We start from the raw sequence: 15,445 nt of genomic DNA on the forward strand, positions 1-15,445 counted from the left end.
TTTTTTGGATGGAACCTTGTAGGGTAGGCAAGGCGGGTTGTATGACATGTGTGAGTTCTGGCACCTTTTTCTTTACAAAAAAAGCTCTGTGTATAAATATTATGTAAGCATCATGAACCATTCTAACCTGGGGACATGCTGTATATTTAAATACATTAGACTGTTGCATTTACCTGCTACTGATGTTGTAGTTATAGTGGTAGTTTGCATTATGTTTGGTATACAGGACAGGTTTAGTTTGGAATATTTATTTCCTTTTTTTCATTGCAACAAAATGTTGCAATAACAAGCAAGCTTCACTGAAAGTTAATGAAAAGATTCCAGCAATGTTGTCATGTAGTGAGATGGAAATAGGGTTGTTGCTTAGCATTAATGGGTAAAACTCTCCCTTGGACAGGGCTTTCATGATGTAAAAATTAAACATATTTATTTTTATTTATTTATTTAATTTATGGGATTTGTATGCTGCCCTATCTCCCAAAGGACTCAGGGCAGCTAACAACAATAAAAACACAAAATACAAACATTAAAAGGTATTAAATCAAAATATCCCATAAATAGTCCGATTAAAAACACAATAAAACAAAATTAAGAAAACCTCCCTTCCATCAGTCCAGGTCGGCCTGTTCAAAAAGCCATGTTTTAAGGTCGCAACGAAAGGAACGGAGATCCGGGGCCATCTGGAGCTCCAAGGGGAGTTGATTCCAAAGGGCAGGTGCCCCCACAGAGAAGGCCCTCCCCCTGGGGGTCGCCAGTCAACATTGTCTGGCCGACGGCACCCTGAGGAGGCCCTCCCTGTGTGAGCGCACAGGGCGATGGGCAGTTGTTCCTGGCAGCAGACGGTCCTGCAAATATCCCGGACCTAAGCCATGTAGGGCTTTATAGGTAAGAACCAGCACCTTAAATCTCACCTGGAGGACAACTGGTAACCAATGCAGCTCATGCAGGAGGAGTGTAATATGGGAGTATTGGGACGCTCCCATCACAACCCGCGCAGCCGCATTCTGCACCAGTTGAAGCCTTCGGGTGGTCTTCAAGGGCAGTCCCATGTAGAGAGCATTGCAGTAGTCTATACGGGAGGTAACGAGCACATGAGTGACCGTACATAGGGCATCTCGGTCCAGATAGGGGCGCAACTGGTGCACCAGGTGAACCTGCGCAAATGCCCCCCTGGCCACGGCTCCTATATGATCTTCTAAACTGAGTCGTGCATCCAGGAGGATGCCTAAGTTGCGCACCCTCTCAACCGGGGGTAACACCTCTCCCCCCATAACCAAAGATGGAGTATCCTGGATTACCTGAGATGCCGGTACGTATAGCCACTCGGTCTTGGCTGGGTTGAGTTGGAGCCTGTTCTTCCCCATCCAGACCCGTACCGCTTCCAGGCAATGGGATATCACCTCGAGGGCATCACTTGGTTGGTTTGGGGTAGAGATGAAAAGCTGGGTATCATCAGCATATTGATGATACCTTACTCCAAAACCACGGATGATCTCACCCAGTGGCTTCATATAGATGTTGAACAGGAGGGGAGAGAGGACCGGCCTCTGAGGCACCCCACATGTGAGGGGCCTCGGGGTCGACCTCTGCCCCCCTGCCAACACCGACTGAGAATGGCCCGAGAGGTAAGAGGAGAACCACCGTAAAATGGTGCCTCCCACTCCCAACCCCTCGAGACGTCGCAGCAAGATACCATGGTCGATGGTATCAAAAGCCACTGAGAGATCTAATAGGACCAGGACTGAGGAATAACCCCTATCCCGGGCCTGCCAGAGATCATCCACCAGCGCGACCAATGCCATCTCCGTGCTGTACCCAGGCCTGAAACCCGATTGGCACAGGTCCAGATACTCAGTTTCCTCCAGAACCAGCGGGAGCTGCCGCGCCACCACGCTCTCAACAACCTTCGCAATAAAGGGAAGGTTGGAGACAGGACGAAAGTTGTTCAAATTAGCTGGGTCCAGGAGAGGCTTCTTGAGGAGGGGCCTCACCACCACCTCCTTCAAGGCGGCAGGGAAGCACCCCTCACTCAAAGAAGTGTTAATAACCGCTTGGAGCCAGCCTTGTGTAACCTCCCGAGTCACATACACCAGCCAGGAGGGACACGGGTCCAACAAACACGTGGCGGCACTCAGTCTTCCCATGATTCTGTCCACTTCATCCGGAGTCACAGGGTCAAACTCCTCCCAAATGGTATCAACAAGACCAGTCGCTTCCCCCCCGTCAGATACTGCCCATTCGGAGTCCAGGCCGGTCCAGATCTGAGCGATTTTGTCCAGCAGATGCTGACTAAATTCCTCAACTCGTCCCCGCAAAGGGTCCTCCCTCATCCCCTGATTCAATAGGGAATGGGTCACTCTAAACAGGGCAGCCGGGCAGTTATCTGCAGATGCAATGAGAGTGGCGAAGTAAGCATGCTTCGCCACTTCCATTGCCACAAGATAAGATCTAGTAAAAGATCTTAAACTGTGCTCGGTCAGATTCGGACTGACTGGATCTCCAACTGCTCTCTAGGCCCCTTCTCCGGCGCTTCATCTCTCTCAGGTCCACGGAGAACCAAGGGGCTAACCGGGACCTGCGCCGGGTCAGAGGCTGCAAAGGCACAACATGGTCGAGAGCCTCAGAGGCAGCCCGTTGCCAGGCGTCCACCAAGGTTCTGACCGGGCTGTGGGAAAGGGAGGCAGGAATCAACCCAAGCGCCGTCTGGAACCTTTCCAGGTCCATCAGGCGCCTGGGGCGGAACCACTGAGTCGGTTCTGCATCCCAGAGACGGGAGGTGGCATAACAGAGGCCAAGCCATAGGAGATAATGATCGGTCCATGAAAGGGGTCGAACAGTTGGGGAACCCCCACCCAGATCATTAAGCCACTGCCAAGAAATAAAAATAAGGTCGGGTGCATTTCCCCCCTCATGAGTCAGACCCTGAATTATCTGGGTCAGGTCCACGGCCATCATGGAAGCCATGAACTCTCCAGCCACACCCGACGCCCCCCCCAGGGAAGGTAGGTTGAAATCACCCAGAACAATAAGTCTGGGAAACTCAACCGCCAACCCCGAGAGAGCGTCGAGTAGCCCAGGTAGGGCCGTTGTCATGCAGCTGGGAGATAGGTATGCGAGCAACAGGCCCAACTGACCTCCAGGGCCCCACCTCAGAAGGAGAGACTCACACCCGTCTATCTGAGGGGCAGAGGCCTCCCACGGACAAAGGGCCTCCTTAATGACAACTGCCACCCCACTGCCCCTACCCTGAGCCCGAGGCTGGTGCAGCACATGGAAACCTGGTGGGCACAATTCAATCAGAGGAACCCCTCCTTCTGGGCCCAACCAAGTTTCCGTAATGCATGCCAGGTCCGTGCCTTCCTCCTCGATCACTTCCCGGATGAGGGGAGCTTTATTCACCACAGACCTGGCATTCAAATAAACCAGCCTGAGCTCAGGGGTCTGCCCTCCCACACCCCCGGGGCAAAAAATACATTCTTGTTCCAATAGAAGAGAATATGCGTACCTCAGAGTTGAATGTGGAGTTGCTGGTACTCTCTGAGCCTAGTTGTTTATTTGCAGATGTTTTACTAGCACTGAGATGCACTGATGACTTCATTACCAACTTAAACTGATGATGTTACCTACTTGGGTAATGAAAGATCTGCAGGAAACAACCAAGTTCAGAGAGCACCAAGGAGCCCATTCTTCAGGATAGTAATTGAATCCTCAAGAGTAGTAAATCTTACTTGCAAAGTTATCCATCATGAATGGAAGCGATTGTATATTCAGTAGCATACATATTTTTTTTTAAAAAAGAAAGTATTCTCACCTCGGTCCATGCAGACACAAACCACTGAAGTTTCTTGTTTTTATAGCATCGTTTCAGGAGGCAGGTTTCTTGCATGTTTGGTTTCAGTTCTGCGGCACAAGCAGCATCGGGTAAAATTTGATCCCAGTGAGAGGAAGAGAAGCTTTTGCACAGAATATTTCTTTTCCTCCAGCCTTTCCCACATGTTCGAGAGCACTGGGAGTGTAGAATGGACAACACACATGATAGCAAAATGTTTCTCAAAAATAAGAGAAAAGAATTTGAAGTAAATAAAATATGTAGCAGTTTGGTGTGTGTTGTATACTTTGCTTTTCCACCAGAATATTCTTACCTTCTCATAATATTTAGAATAGAATTGAAGAAGAATCAAGTGCCCATTTAGTCCATTTTCATATGGAAGGAAAGTGTGCAAGCATGGCGTCAGGACGACTAATCTTTCCACATTAGTTCTAAATTTATATTACAGCATATAAATGTAAATGGTACTAATTCTTGTTTCTTAGTCTGATCTCTTTTAAATTGAAAAATGCTTAGTTTAAAAATATTTAAAAACATACTGGAATTAAATCCACTCTAATGATTATAGCAGAGTATAGGCCCATTTCTACCTAAAGTGTATTATATTTTAATTGCTGTTAAAATTTGCAGGTGACTTACATGTGTGTAATATCTGATGACAAACTACATTTCCAGTAATGAATTCTTATATAACTTTCCCTGAATTGTATCTCTCATACCGATGGGGGGTGGGGTGGGGGGGAAACTTCCCTCTTTACACACTTCCAGTAAGGTCTTCTTACAAATTCTATCCAAGAAATCAAAGTTACCCTGAAATGCATGTAGTTATTTATTCATCTGTTGGATGTAATTGTGAAGTATACAAGTGTGAATTTAATGTACCTCAGACCATGGCCCGGTGCTCCATGTAGGCGGACATCTTTGAGTGTTACATAGCTCTCTGGTGATTGGGGCAGGGATTTGACAAAGGGAGTCTGATACCCTTTCTGGCTCGTATTGAATTCTCTGCATGCAGTGAACACCCCGAAACATCTCTCCTCCTCCACAAGTCAAGCTGCACCCACTCCAGTTCCCAACAGACCAGCTAGAAGAGGATTAAAAAAAAAACAAAAAACAAACAAACACAGTTTGCACTTGCAGATCTGACCAGCTTGTCTAACGCAGCATAAGGGGAATTTGATTTATTTGTAGGGAATCACATTTGTACCACAGCTTTTCTCCAAACATTTAAGAGCTCGATTTGCAACTACAATTGAGCCAAAAATTTCTCTTGCTAAGCAAGGTGCTTCTTAAGTGAGTTTTGCCCAGTGGTGGGATTCAAATATGTGAACAATCAGTTCTCTGTGCGGATGCCTCTTCCGGAAGTCCATTCCGGGTCTGGGCAACAAAAAATTAGCTACCAGTTTTGCCGAAGTGGTGCCGAACCGGCTGAATCCCACCACTGGTTTTGCGTCATTTTAGAACCTTTCTTGCCTCAGTGACTGACTGCAGTTATTAAGTTAGTAATACAGTTGTTAAGTGAATCTGGGCTTCCCATTGATTTTGCTGGTCAGAAAGTTGCAAAAGATGATCGCATGACCCTGAGATACTGCAGCTGTCATAAATACATGCCAGTTGCGGCTTACATTGAAAATGAAAGGTAAACAAGATTCAGAATACTTTCAAATGTGGGATAATTTTTATAAATGGCTAGAAAAATGGAATCAAGAGTAGGAATGGAAACTGTATTACTATTAATGTTAAATATGTGAACCCAGACAATGTGTTGTTTATTAAGCACTAAGGATTGTTATTGTAAAAAAATAATATATGTATGTGTTTGTGTGTTTGTGTGTGTGTATACACACACACACACACACACACACACACACACGCCAGTTGCTAGGCATCCAAATTTTAATCACATAACCATGGGGTAGCTGCAACGGTCGTGGTCATAAGTCACTTTTTTCAGTGGTCTTGTAACTCTGAACGGTCACTAAGCAAACTAATGTAAGTCAAGGACTACCTGTATTTTATTTTCTCATTATGATAAGAAAGTAAGTAAAAGACACCGACTTTCAGTATATTCCATAGGTTCATGAAACCTGAAACCTCAGATGCTATTTCAGATTGTTTTTAGATTTCCATTGTTTCAATGTCACTCACATCATATGATTTGGAGAGTGGGGGAAGAGAAGAATGAAAAAGAACAAAAGAAAGAATGAAAGAACACAGCAGATATAGATTATTATTCTTTAATGATGGAAATATGTCGCTTTTCTAAACATAAATATTTCTGACATTCTGAAGTGTATTTTGTAAATTAATATATGGCAATGATTCTACATAGTGAAAGCAATGTAATTTGATTTAAATCATTCATTTTGTCCCTAGCAATATTTTAATTTAGATTTTTTTTTGGCAAGCAGGAAATTTTTTGACAATAATTATAGTCTAATAGCAATCACAATATGTTCAGATACTTTACCCCAATGAATGATATAATGTGTACACAATTAAGAGCATGATCTGAGAGCCAGACATCCTTGAGCCAGCTTCTTCTTATACAGTATATGAACTCACTGGATGACTATATGCAGTCCAGTAACTGAAAGGATGCCTCAGCAGATGGCAGCATGTGGCTAATCTGGCCTAATCTGAAAGCAAAGTAGGGTTGGGCCTGGTAAGTATGTAAGTGGAAGACTATCAGAAAATCCAAAGTTTTCAGGTTACACTGGGAGTCTGAAAATACAATTCCAGCAAAACCCTTCTGTATTGTTTCCAAGAAAACCAGAAGAACGTGTCCATGCAGCCATCTAGGGTCAGGCTGGATTTGAAGGAGATTGTATCTCCTAATTGAAAAAACCAAGGCATTTCTCTTCCTATAATATTTCTTAAAACACGAAATATGGTTGCTTTACTTTTAGTGATTTCAAAGACAACATCATAGAAATCAAATACATATTATATTGTTTATGCCTCATCCTAGTCTTGCTACAGGAGAAATGCAGATAGTCATTGTGACCACAATTGAACCCAACATTCCTTTTGCTAAGTGAGAGTGAGTTTTGTGAGTTTGGGCCCATTTTATAACCTTTCTTGCCACAATTATTAAGTGAATCACTGCAGTTGTTAAATTAGTAACATGGTTGTTAAGTGACTTTGCTTATCAGAAGGTTGCGAAAGCTGATCACACATGACCCTGGGACACTGCAGAATGTCATAAATACAAGCTATTGCCAAACATCCAAATTTTGATCACATGACCATGGGGATGCTGTAACGGTCGTAAGTGTGAAAAACAGTCATAAGTCACTTTTTTCAGGGTTATTGTAACTTTGAATGGTCACTAAATGAACTGTTGTCAGTTGAGGACTATCTATAATTGTTGACAGGGCTTTCATCATATATTGGTGAGTAGATTTACCAGGGTTCAGACTTGTTTTGCTACATATAATAGTCTCATCCATATTCTGCTTTTGCTGCTTTATAAAGGAATGAATATGCAACTGCAGGAAAAACAAAAGCAAACCAGAAGATACCGCTTCTGTCACATTTTCCCCATTTCTTCTGTTTGAACAGATGTTCAACTTATTGACCTTAGGGGCAGGTGTCAGACTCCCCCAGGAATCTGCTTATGCTCTTTTCTCTTTTCCCAAGTTACTGCCCAATATCAAACCTTGGCATGGAAAAGACGGGGGTTGATGACAGGTGATTGGCAAAGAGCGTGGAAAGGCAGACTCCTGGAACAAGCCCTCAGTTAGTGATCTAAAACATTCCCATCAACATTGTTGGATTCTTCACAGTTCCTTTTTATTTTTAACAGTTTAGTTCGCTTGTACCCTATAATGGGTAGCTGCTTGTGCACTTGATAAAGCTTGTGAATGCTCTATTGATTTCTATCAACACATTGTATTTTGTGGACTACAATAAATGAACTAAGGATTGGAACTGTTAGTATTTCCAGATCTCAGATAGAAGAAACAAGCTAGCCTTTCCTTACTCCCTCTCTTTGTTCCACCCACCCACCCATTAATATCTTTGATTACCCGTAAAATATGTTTTTAGAATAATTGTTGATGGGACATTCAGATGAGAATGAAGACTGATAGGTACAGCTTTACGTGACTGCTGTTCGTTCAGGACCCGTGCACCTTGCCCCTGCTTCTAATAGTGACTAGAAAATGTTGGGAAATGCTAGGACGTGAAAGAGAAACCCATCCTGCAATTTATGAGGACAACCACGGCTTTTTTCCTCATAGAACGCTCAGAACAGAGTTCCGGCACCTTTTTTGGATGGAACCTTGTAGGATAGGCAAGGCGGGTTGTATGACATGTGTGAGTTCCGGCACCTTTTTCTTTTACAAAAAAAGCACTGAGGACAACATAAGGTATATGTTTTCTGAGGGAAGGATTCACAGTTTTGAGGGCTCAAATACCGTCTTATGACCTCAGATTGTACAGTTTTCTATTGAGGCTCTAAACCAGGGGTAGGCAACCTTGGCTCTTTTATGACTCGTGGTCTTCAACTCCCAGCTGTGGAAATTGTGCTGGCTCAGGAATTCTGGGAGTTGAAGTCCACGAGTCATAAAATAGCCAAGGTTGCCTACCCCTGCTCTAAATCAAAGAGGTCGTTAGAAAGGGGCTCGTGTTGCTATAGAAAACCTCACAGAGTACAACTAATCCTCAACTTACAACAGTTCATTTAGTGACCATTCAAATCCGCGGCACTGAAAAAGTGACTTATGACTGTTTTTCACATTTACGACCACTGCAGCATACCCATGGTCATGTGATCAAAATTCAGATGCTTTGCAACTGATTCATTTTTATGACAGTTGCAATGGCTCAGGGTCACGTGATCACTTTTTGCGAACTTCTGACAAGCAAAGCCAATGGGGAAGCCAAATTCACTTAACAACCGTGTTACTAACTTAACCACTGCAGTGATTCACTTAGCAACTATGGCAAGAAAGGTCATAAATGGGGCAAAGCTCACTTAACAAATATCTTACTTAGCAACAGAAATTTTGGGCTCAGTTATGGTTGTAAGTCGAGGCTATCTGTATTTTCATCCAAACCATAGATCTGGGCTGTCTGTTTTATTTCATTAATCTCAACATCTTTATCTTATATCCTTTTTAAAAAGCTGATTTGGGAATGCTAGTAAATTCTGCAATAGAGGAAGATTCAGACACAATGCTATGTTTTAAATATACTGTATATGAATGTAGTAAAATGCAACCAGAATATTGGCATCATCAAAAACCTTATAATAATGTTCAGTTACTTGCAAATTGCTATTCAAGCTATCAGATACCTGTATGCTGAACATAGAGGAAAAATGGTACTGTATTTAAGTGACTTTTAGGATCTATATTAATATATAGATCAATTTCAGATTAATAAATTTTATGGTAAGTCTAAACTCATATGCATATTTACAAAAAAGAAAATGAATTGAAATTACCGGTAATAGGATCTATATGATTTTATATGTTTTTTTAATGAAGTCCTAAGATTAGCCTGGGAATAGATTGACGTGGTGGAAGAAGTATGGAACAGTCAGAAAAAAAGCACCATGCTCTGTCTGCGCCTACAGAATGCAATGCAATACTTGAACATTCCTTCCTTCTATGAATTCGGGGTATCAGTAAGTTAAAACATTATGTTAATTTTGGCTTAGAGCCAAACAACTTGATAAATCAGATGTCTTTATAAAATTTCTCTCTCCTTCTCTCTCCTTCTCTCTTTCTCTCTCAGTGTTTGTGTGCCTGTGTGTGTGTGTGTGTGTGTTTGTGTATGCTGAAAAACACAGTAATAGATATTCAGCTAATATACAACAAAAAAGTATCCAAGAGAGTTATCAGCTTCAAGGAACTTATTAGAGAAGAGTTTCTCCACAGTTGTATGAAAAAAATGCAAGATGACAATAAAGGATGCAGAAAAAGAGTCCTGAAATACATACAGGATGTTAATACCATTTTAAGATCAGAACTGTTTTTTTTTAAAAAATTCCCAATTAACAAAATTGCAGAATGAAGAAACTGCCTGAATTGCTAGATGATAAAAGAATTAAAGGATTAAGATATTGAAAAGAAGCTGAGAAGATTATTTTCATCTTTTTCCTAAATCACATATGTTGATCATTGGGGCTCCACCAGTGACGAGATTCAATAATGGTCAAAATTGAGACAATAAACTAAGGCTGAATCCTGTCAAGAGTTGTCTGAATGAGAGATTCTTAGATCTGAACTTCAATTTATTCCAGATGGAGATGAACTTTCCCAGAATAGCTTGACTTAGTTTTGCCATTTGAGAGGCTTAGTACAGTGATGGCGAACCATTTAGAGACCAAGTGCCCAAACTGCAACCCAAAACCCACTTAAGTATCATCGGGTGCTGGGTGGGCATGGTCGTTTGGGTGGGTTTGGCCAATTGGGTCGATGTGGCCCATTGGGTGGGCGTGGCTACAGTGGTAATGGCAGACTGGGTGGGACTAAAAAGTTCAACCAATCAATTCCAACTTTGTGAGAACTTTTTTTCCCCATGAGAAGTTGAAATTGATTTACTGAACCTTTTTTTGTAGATGGCGGCGGAGGCCTAAAGTGAAAAGGTTTTATAAAACCCAGCTGAAGGCGTAGGACTGGGGCTAGGTTCGCCACCGTGGGCTTAGTAGCCTCGGTGGCTAGGAATGCCTTCCACCAGTCTCACTTAGTTTGCTAGAGAAGTGATACAGTTTGACCACAATTATTTATGTTCTCACAACGTTCTAATTAGAGAAGCTGATGCATACTCCATACTGTCAATGCCTTAAATAACTCGAGTTCCACATTTCTCAAGGAGCTCTTCTCTTTTAAATCTGAGCCTTTCTAAAATAATTAGGGAAAGCTTTTCTCCAAAGATCAGAGATACTCAGGACAGTAGGTTAGATTACTGGGTATCCCAAACAGCCTAGAAGGCACAATGACAAACTACCACCACCAAGAAATCAGAACAGGCATGTTTTTGAATGCACCAGGAATTGAGCTCACGCAACAGTACTCACCAGGGGTGGAAGGTGGGCAAAATGAGGCAAAATGACATTATGATTAAAGTCTGCCACTTTGATACAGGGTATGATGCCAGTGCAGTGAAGCTTTGATTGCAAACTGTGATTGCCATCTTGCCCCACCCATATTATTAGGGTACAACTAACACTAAAATTTTATTGGTTTTTTTGGGGGGGGGGCGGTTCAACTTTGTTGGCTAAACATTTGAGATGTTTTAATTATTACAGTATTTATATTTGCCTTTTATTGTTGCATCCTAAGATGGATTGATTTATTTTTACCCATTTTAAAATGAATTTAATTTTCTTCTGCTGTGACATGAAGAGCAATATTAAAACACTTTCTAAAAATTAGCAATATATTATAATGCACACATTCAGAACAAGGTTTTCCCATCCTTTTCTACTACAATCCTTCATGTCATAGAAATGGAGGAGTCCCTCTCTGAAGCCAGGTCCATCTGTGATAGAAGGATGTTCTAGTTCCTCTTCCAGTGATGATCTCTATGTTGATAATTGTGGGAAAGAAAGAAAGAAAGAAAGAAAGAAAGAAAGAAAGAAAGAAAGAAAGAAAGAAAGAAAGAAAGAAAGAAAGAAAGAAAGAAAGAAAGAAAGGAGTTCTCAGGAAGAATTAGACATGAGGAAATCTTGCCTCAACCTGTAGGGTAGGGGGCAGGAGAAAATGGAACTTTTTTAAATGAACATAGTTAAAATTAGGCTACAAAATATATATCGGGCAAACACAGAAGTGACCCAAGAAAGCTCTGAAATGAATGCATGTTTTTGCAGCTGTCAATCATGCAGCAGCAGCAGCAGCAGCAGCAGCAGCAGTAACACTAATGGATTTAATTGGAATTCTATCTTCAGCTTGTAATATTACATGAGGAGAACACAACATAAATGTTTATGGTAGACATTTTTGGGACATGCTCAACAGCTAAAAAAAACTGGCTTAAGGCTAGCTAGTGTAAATCTAATATTTATAAATTTAATGTGTTAGCTCAGTTAGTTTAAATGCTCAAAACTGGGATTACAGCCAACTTTGGAGCTTGTGGCCATGAATTCCAAAATATCTTATGCACAACAGAGAAATGATGTCTGGAGGTTCCAGACGGTATAGCAATGTCTCTTTTAACTTGACAGACGGCATCTAAATGAGGTAACTCACTATATCTGCATAAGGAACCATAAAATAACTGCTTGGGTATTTCGGGTATGTGCTGCAACTAAATAGCTGTTTTACTATGATGACTCGGGTTCAATGAAATTAGAAGGGTCTGCACAACTAGTTTGAGAACCTAAAAATTAAACAGGTCATATGTTACTTAAACAGGAATTCTAACAGCTCTAGGTAGGAACTGTTTCAGTTATTTATTTATTATTTATTTATTTTTATATTTATTTAATTTCATGGAATTATATGCCACTCCTATCATTGAATAGATCACATACTTGTCATCTGCAAACAAGATTAAAACAATAAAATAATAACAAGTAAGAATAAAATAGCAAGTCTTGTTATGCACCAAGAACATGAAAAACACTGTTAAACCCCACTACCAGTGGGTACAGACTCATGATATATCAGCCCAAAGGTTAACCAGATTTTAATAGCTTTCCTTAATCCCAGCACTGCTGGAGCCAAATTGTATCTCCAAGAAAATGCTACACCAAAGCACTTAATCTTGACTATGCAGTTTTTCTGATAGGAGCTCAAGTAATAGCTTCTCATATATGTTATAAAGGCCAAGTCCTCTTAAGGTGGTGTTGCTTTTTTGCAAGTAGTACTAAAATAGTTTGCCTTTACCTTTTTTCTGGATTATTTTGCTTTCAATTTCCCAATATAATCCATATCCCTAGAATTTCTTGATGGAACTTCCATTCAAGGTTCAACAATACTTTTTTTAAAAAATTTTTTTTGTGATCAGCAAAAACTGGTTAGGTATTGCTACTTGCTGTTACTTGAAAACATGAATGTAGTTCTAGCATATGCCAGTGAAACATGGACACTAGCCTCACAATCAATACAAAAGCTACGAGTGGCACAAAGACACATGGAAATATACATGCTTGGCATCACAAGTCAAGATAAAAAGATCTGCATATGGATATTCTCTCCTTCCCTCTCTCCCTCTCTCTCTCCTTCCCTTCCTCCCTCTCTCTGTCTCTGTCTCTTTCTTTCTCTCTCTTTCTCTCTCTCAACACTACCCTTGGATTTCCACTATTGGGGTACAGCCAAGGTACATCTAAGGATGGGAGGCTGTTGAAGCACCAAAAGTGGTGATAGTCATCCTTACTATTATAAGTATTATATTATTTCCTTATTTTACCTTGGAGAGAAGGATAAAACTTAGGAATAATAACTTTAGAGATGCTCAACAAAATACCAAAATTAACATGAGTTTTGAACTGGCACTCCATAAATATTAGTTCATTGGCTTGAATTCTATGGCATTTCTTGATCTACATTGAGATTATGATGGAGAAAATTCTTATAAGGGGATGCAGGTAAACAATCTACATCCAGACTAGTTCATTACCAAAGAAAAGGACAGGTGGAAACCATCTCCTCTGCCAAAAAAAGAATAACTTCAAACCTATCAGACTGTACAGACAGGAGAATTAAGCACAAGAAATTAATCTCCTATTTTTACTGAAACCACTATTTCATCTGATACATAGAAGTTACTGAAATTATCCCATAACACCTATATCAGGTTCTCTGAGATACACCTTATCAGAAATAATATGTCCTTGAATGCCCTGGTACCTGCCTCCAACCTAGTGTACACAAGAAAAAATTGCCAGTTTATGATATGACTGGGGTCAATTATACAATATGACCTACATTAGTCCATTCAAATTCTAATGAAAGGCTTTATTGTTGTTCATGGACGATTAGGGTATTAATGATCAGTAATCATTGTTAAGCTTTTGAGTTACAAAATCCATCACAGTCGGGGAAGAACACCCCCCCCAACTAACTGGTAAAGATTATTTTTTACTATTATACTCTTATATGGGACTGCAAGAAGATAGAGAGTGTTAACTGAAAACAAATGCATTAATCAGTACAATAAATAAAATAAATATCAGTTGTAATGCAAAGCCATAAGACTCCATAGCAATATAGGAGTTAAAGAGCTAAGTGAAATTTAAGATAGGTTGGAACTTAAATTGTTATCCATAGCATGCTTAAATGCTAATAGTGAGGGCAAATGGGCTTCAGGGGAAGGGGTGACTTAAGTTATCACTTACAGCTTAGGTGACCTAAGCGAAAAGGTTCTATCCTACATGTAGACCAGACATGTCAAACACAAGGCCCGGGGGCCGGATCCGGCCTGCGAAGTGGTTTCATGTGGCCCGTGAAGCCATCCTGGAAACAGTGAGGGAACGGCCCCCACTGCCTTGGTCCTGGCCCAGAGACCGTCCTTCTGCCAGACACCCTCAGATCTTTCCCACTCCTGCCCAGGCCCCCATAGGCACCCTTGATGCGAACAATGTAGAGCTGGCCACGCCCACCCAGTAGGCCATATGCACTCTGGCCACACCCACCCAGTAGGCCATGCCTACCCTGGCCATGCCCACCCAGCCCCCTGAGGGCAACCGCAATGCTGATGCGGCCCTCAATGAAATTGAGTTTGACATCCCTGATGTAGACCATCAGCTGAATGATAGTGAGAAGAAGATGGGGAAGCAGAAACTGAACTTGAGGTCAGAGCCAAGGGACAACTTGTTAAGACTCAAGGAACAAGCACTAGTCAGAACCAAATAATAGAAAATGTAACTGCAGAAAAAGCAGGAGGAAGACAGAAAGGGCACATAGCACCACAGCAGAGTCAGGAACAGTTTGTTCTACAGAAAAGGTTCCAGCCTAAGCAGAAAGCCTTTCAGGGTCCAGAAAGGCAAATAGAAATACCACCCCATAGCACTTTACAGAATTCTCTGGGTGGGTTCATTCTGCATATTGCCTCTAATAATCTGAGTCCCCATTTTACCGATCCCAGAAGGATGGAAGATGAGTCAAATGTGAGCTGGTCAGGATCAAACTCCAGGATGTTTGCCTGCAATACTGTGCCACCAGGGCTTTTCATGGCCAGCTTTGGCATGAATGTTCAGTCCAAAGATTTAGAAAATGTTTTGCTATTGGTAATATATTCCAGCCTAGACTTCCCAAAGCTTATCACACCAAGAAGTACATATATTCATTCACTTGCAAAAGCCTTAATGACCAGGACTTGAACCATCCCTGGAAACAAACTTGGAAGCCAGTGCATATTACAAATACATTCCAAACAGAGTTGCAGTTGAAAGGTGTTGCAAATTCATTGAACAGGTATATGTAATGCCTCATACTTTTTTAGGAAATATACACTTTGTTGTGCATTTTATTACCTGGGAGGACAAGGTGGCATTTTGCAAGGGATGGCTCCAGTAGCTGGTCGACTCTTGTGGTCACATAAAGACGTATCGACTTGTACTTGAAAATCTTTGTAGCAGGTTTCTTTTGTCACCATTTGACCTGCATATAACACAGCATAAATGGCAAATACAAAATCATGAACAACTGTTTACATTTGGAA

At 41.4% G+C, this 15,445-nt stretch overlaps 1 protein-coding gene across 1 annotated transcript in view; it reads right to left on the reverse strand.

The window, feature by feature from the left end:
* Positions 1-15,445, reverse strand: part of ADAMTS16 (ADAM metallopeptidase with thrombospondin type 1 motif 16) — a gene marked incomplete at its 5' end in the record, with an annotated part of 95,574 nt that overhangs the window by 11,025 nt on the left and 69,104 nt on the right. Inside the window, 3 exons of the mRNA XM_081323585.1 lie at positions 3,812-4,006; positions 4,712-4,913; positions 15,258-15,384. Of these exons, the coding sequence (XP_081179711.1) occupies positions 3,812-4,006; positions 4,712-4,913; positions 15,258-15,384 (524 nt within the window). The remainder of the gene's footprint in view (positions 1-3,811; positions 4,007-4,711; positions 4,914-15,257; positions 15,385-15,445) is intronic.

This window comes from Vipera berus (assembly GCF_964194415.1).
Source record: "Vipera berus genome assembly, chromosome: 3".
Classification (NCBI taxonomy): Eukaryota; Metazoa; Chordata; class Lepidosauria; order Squamata; family Viperidae; genus Vipera; species Vipera berus.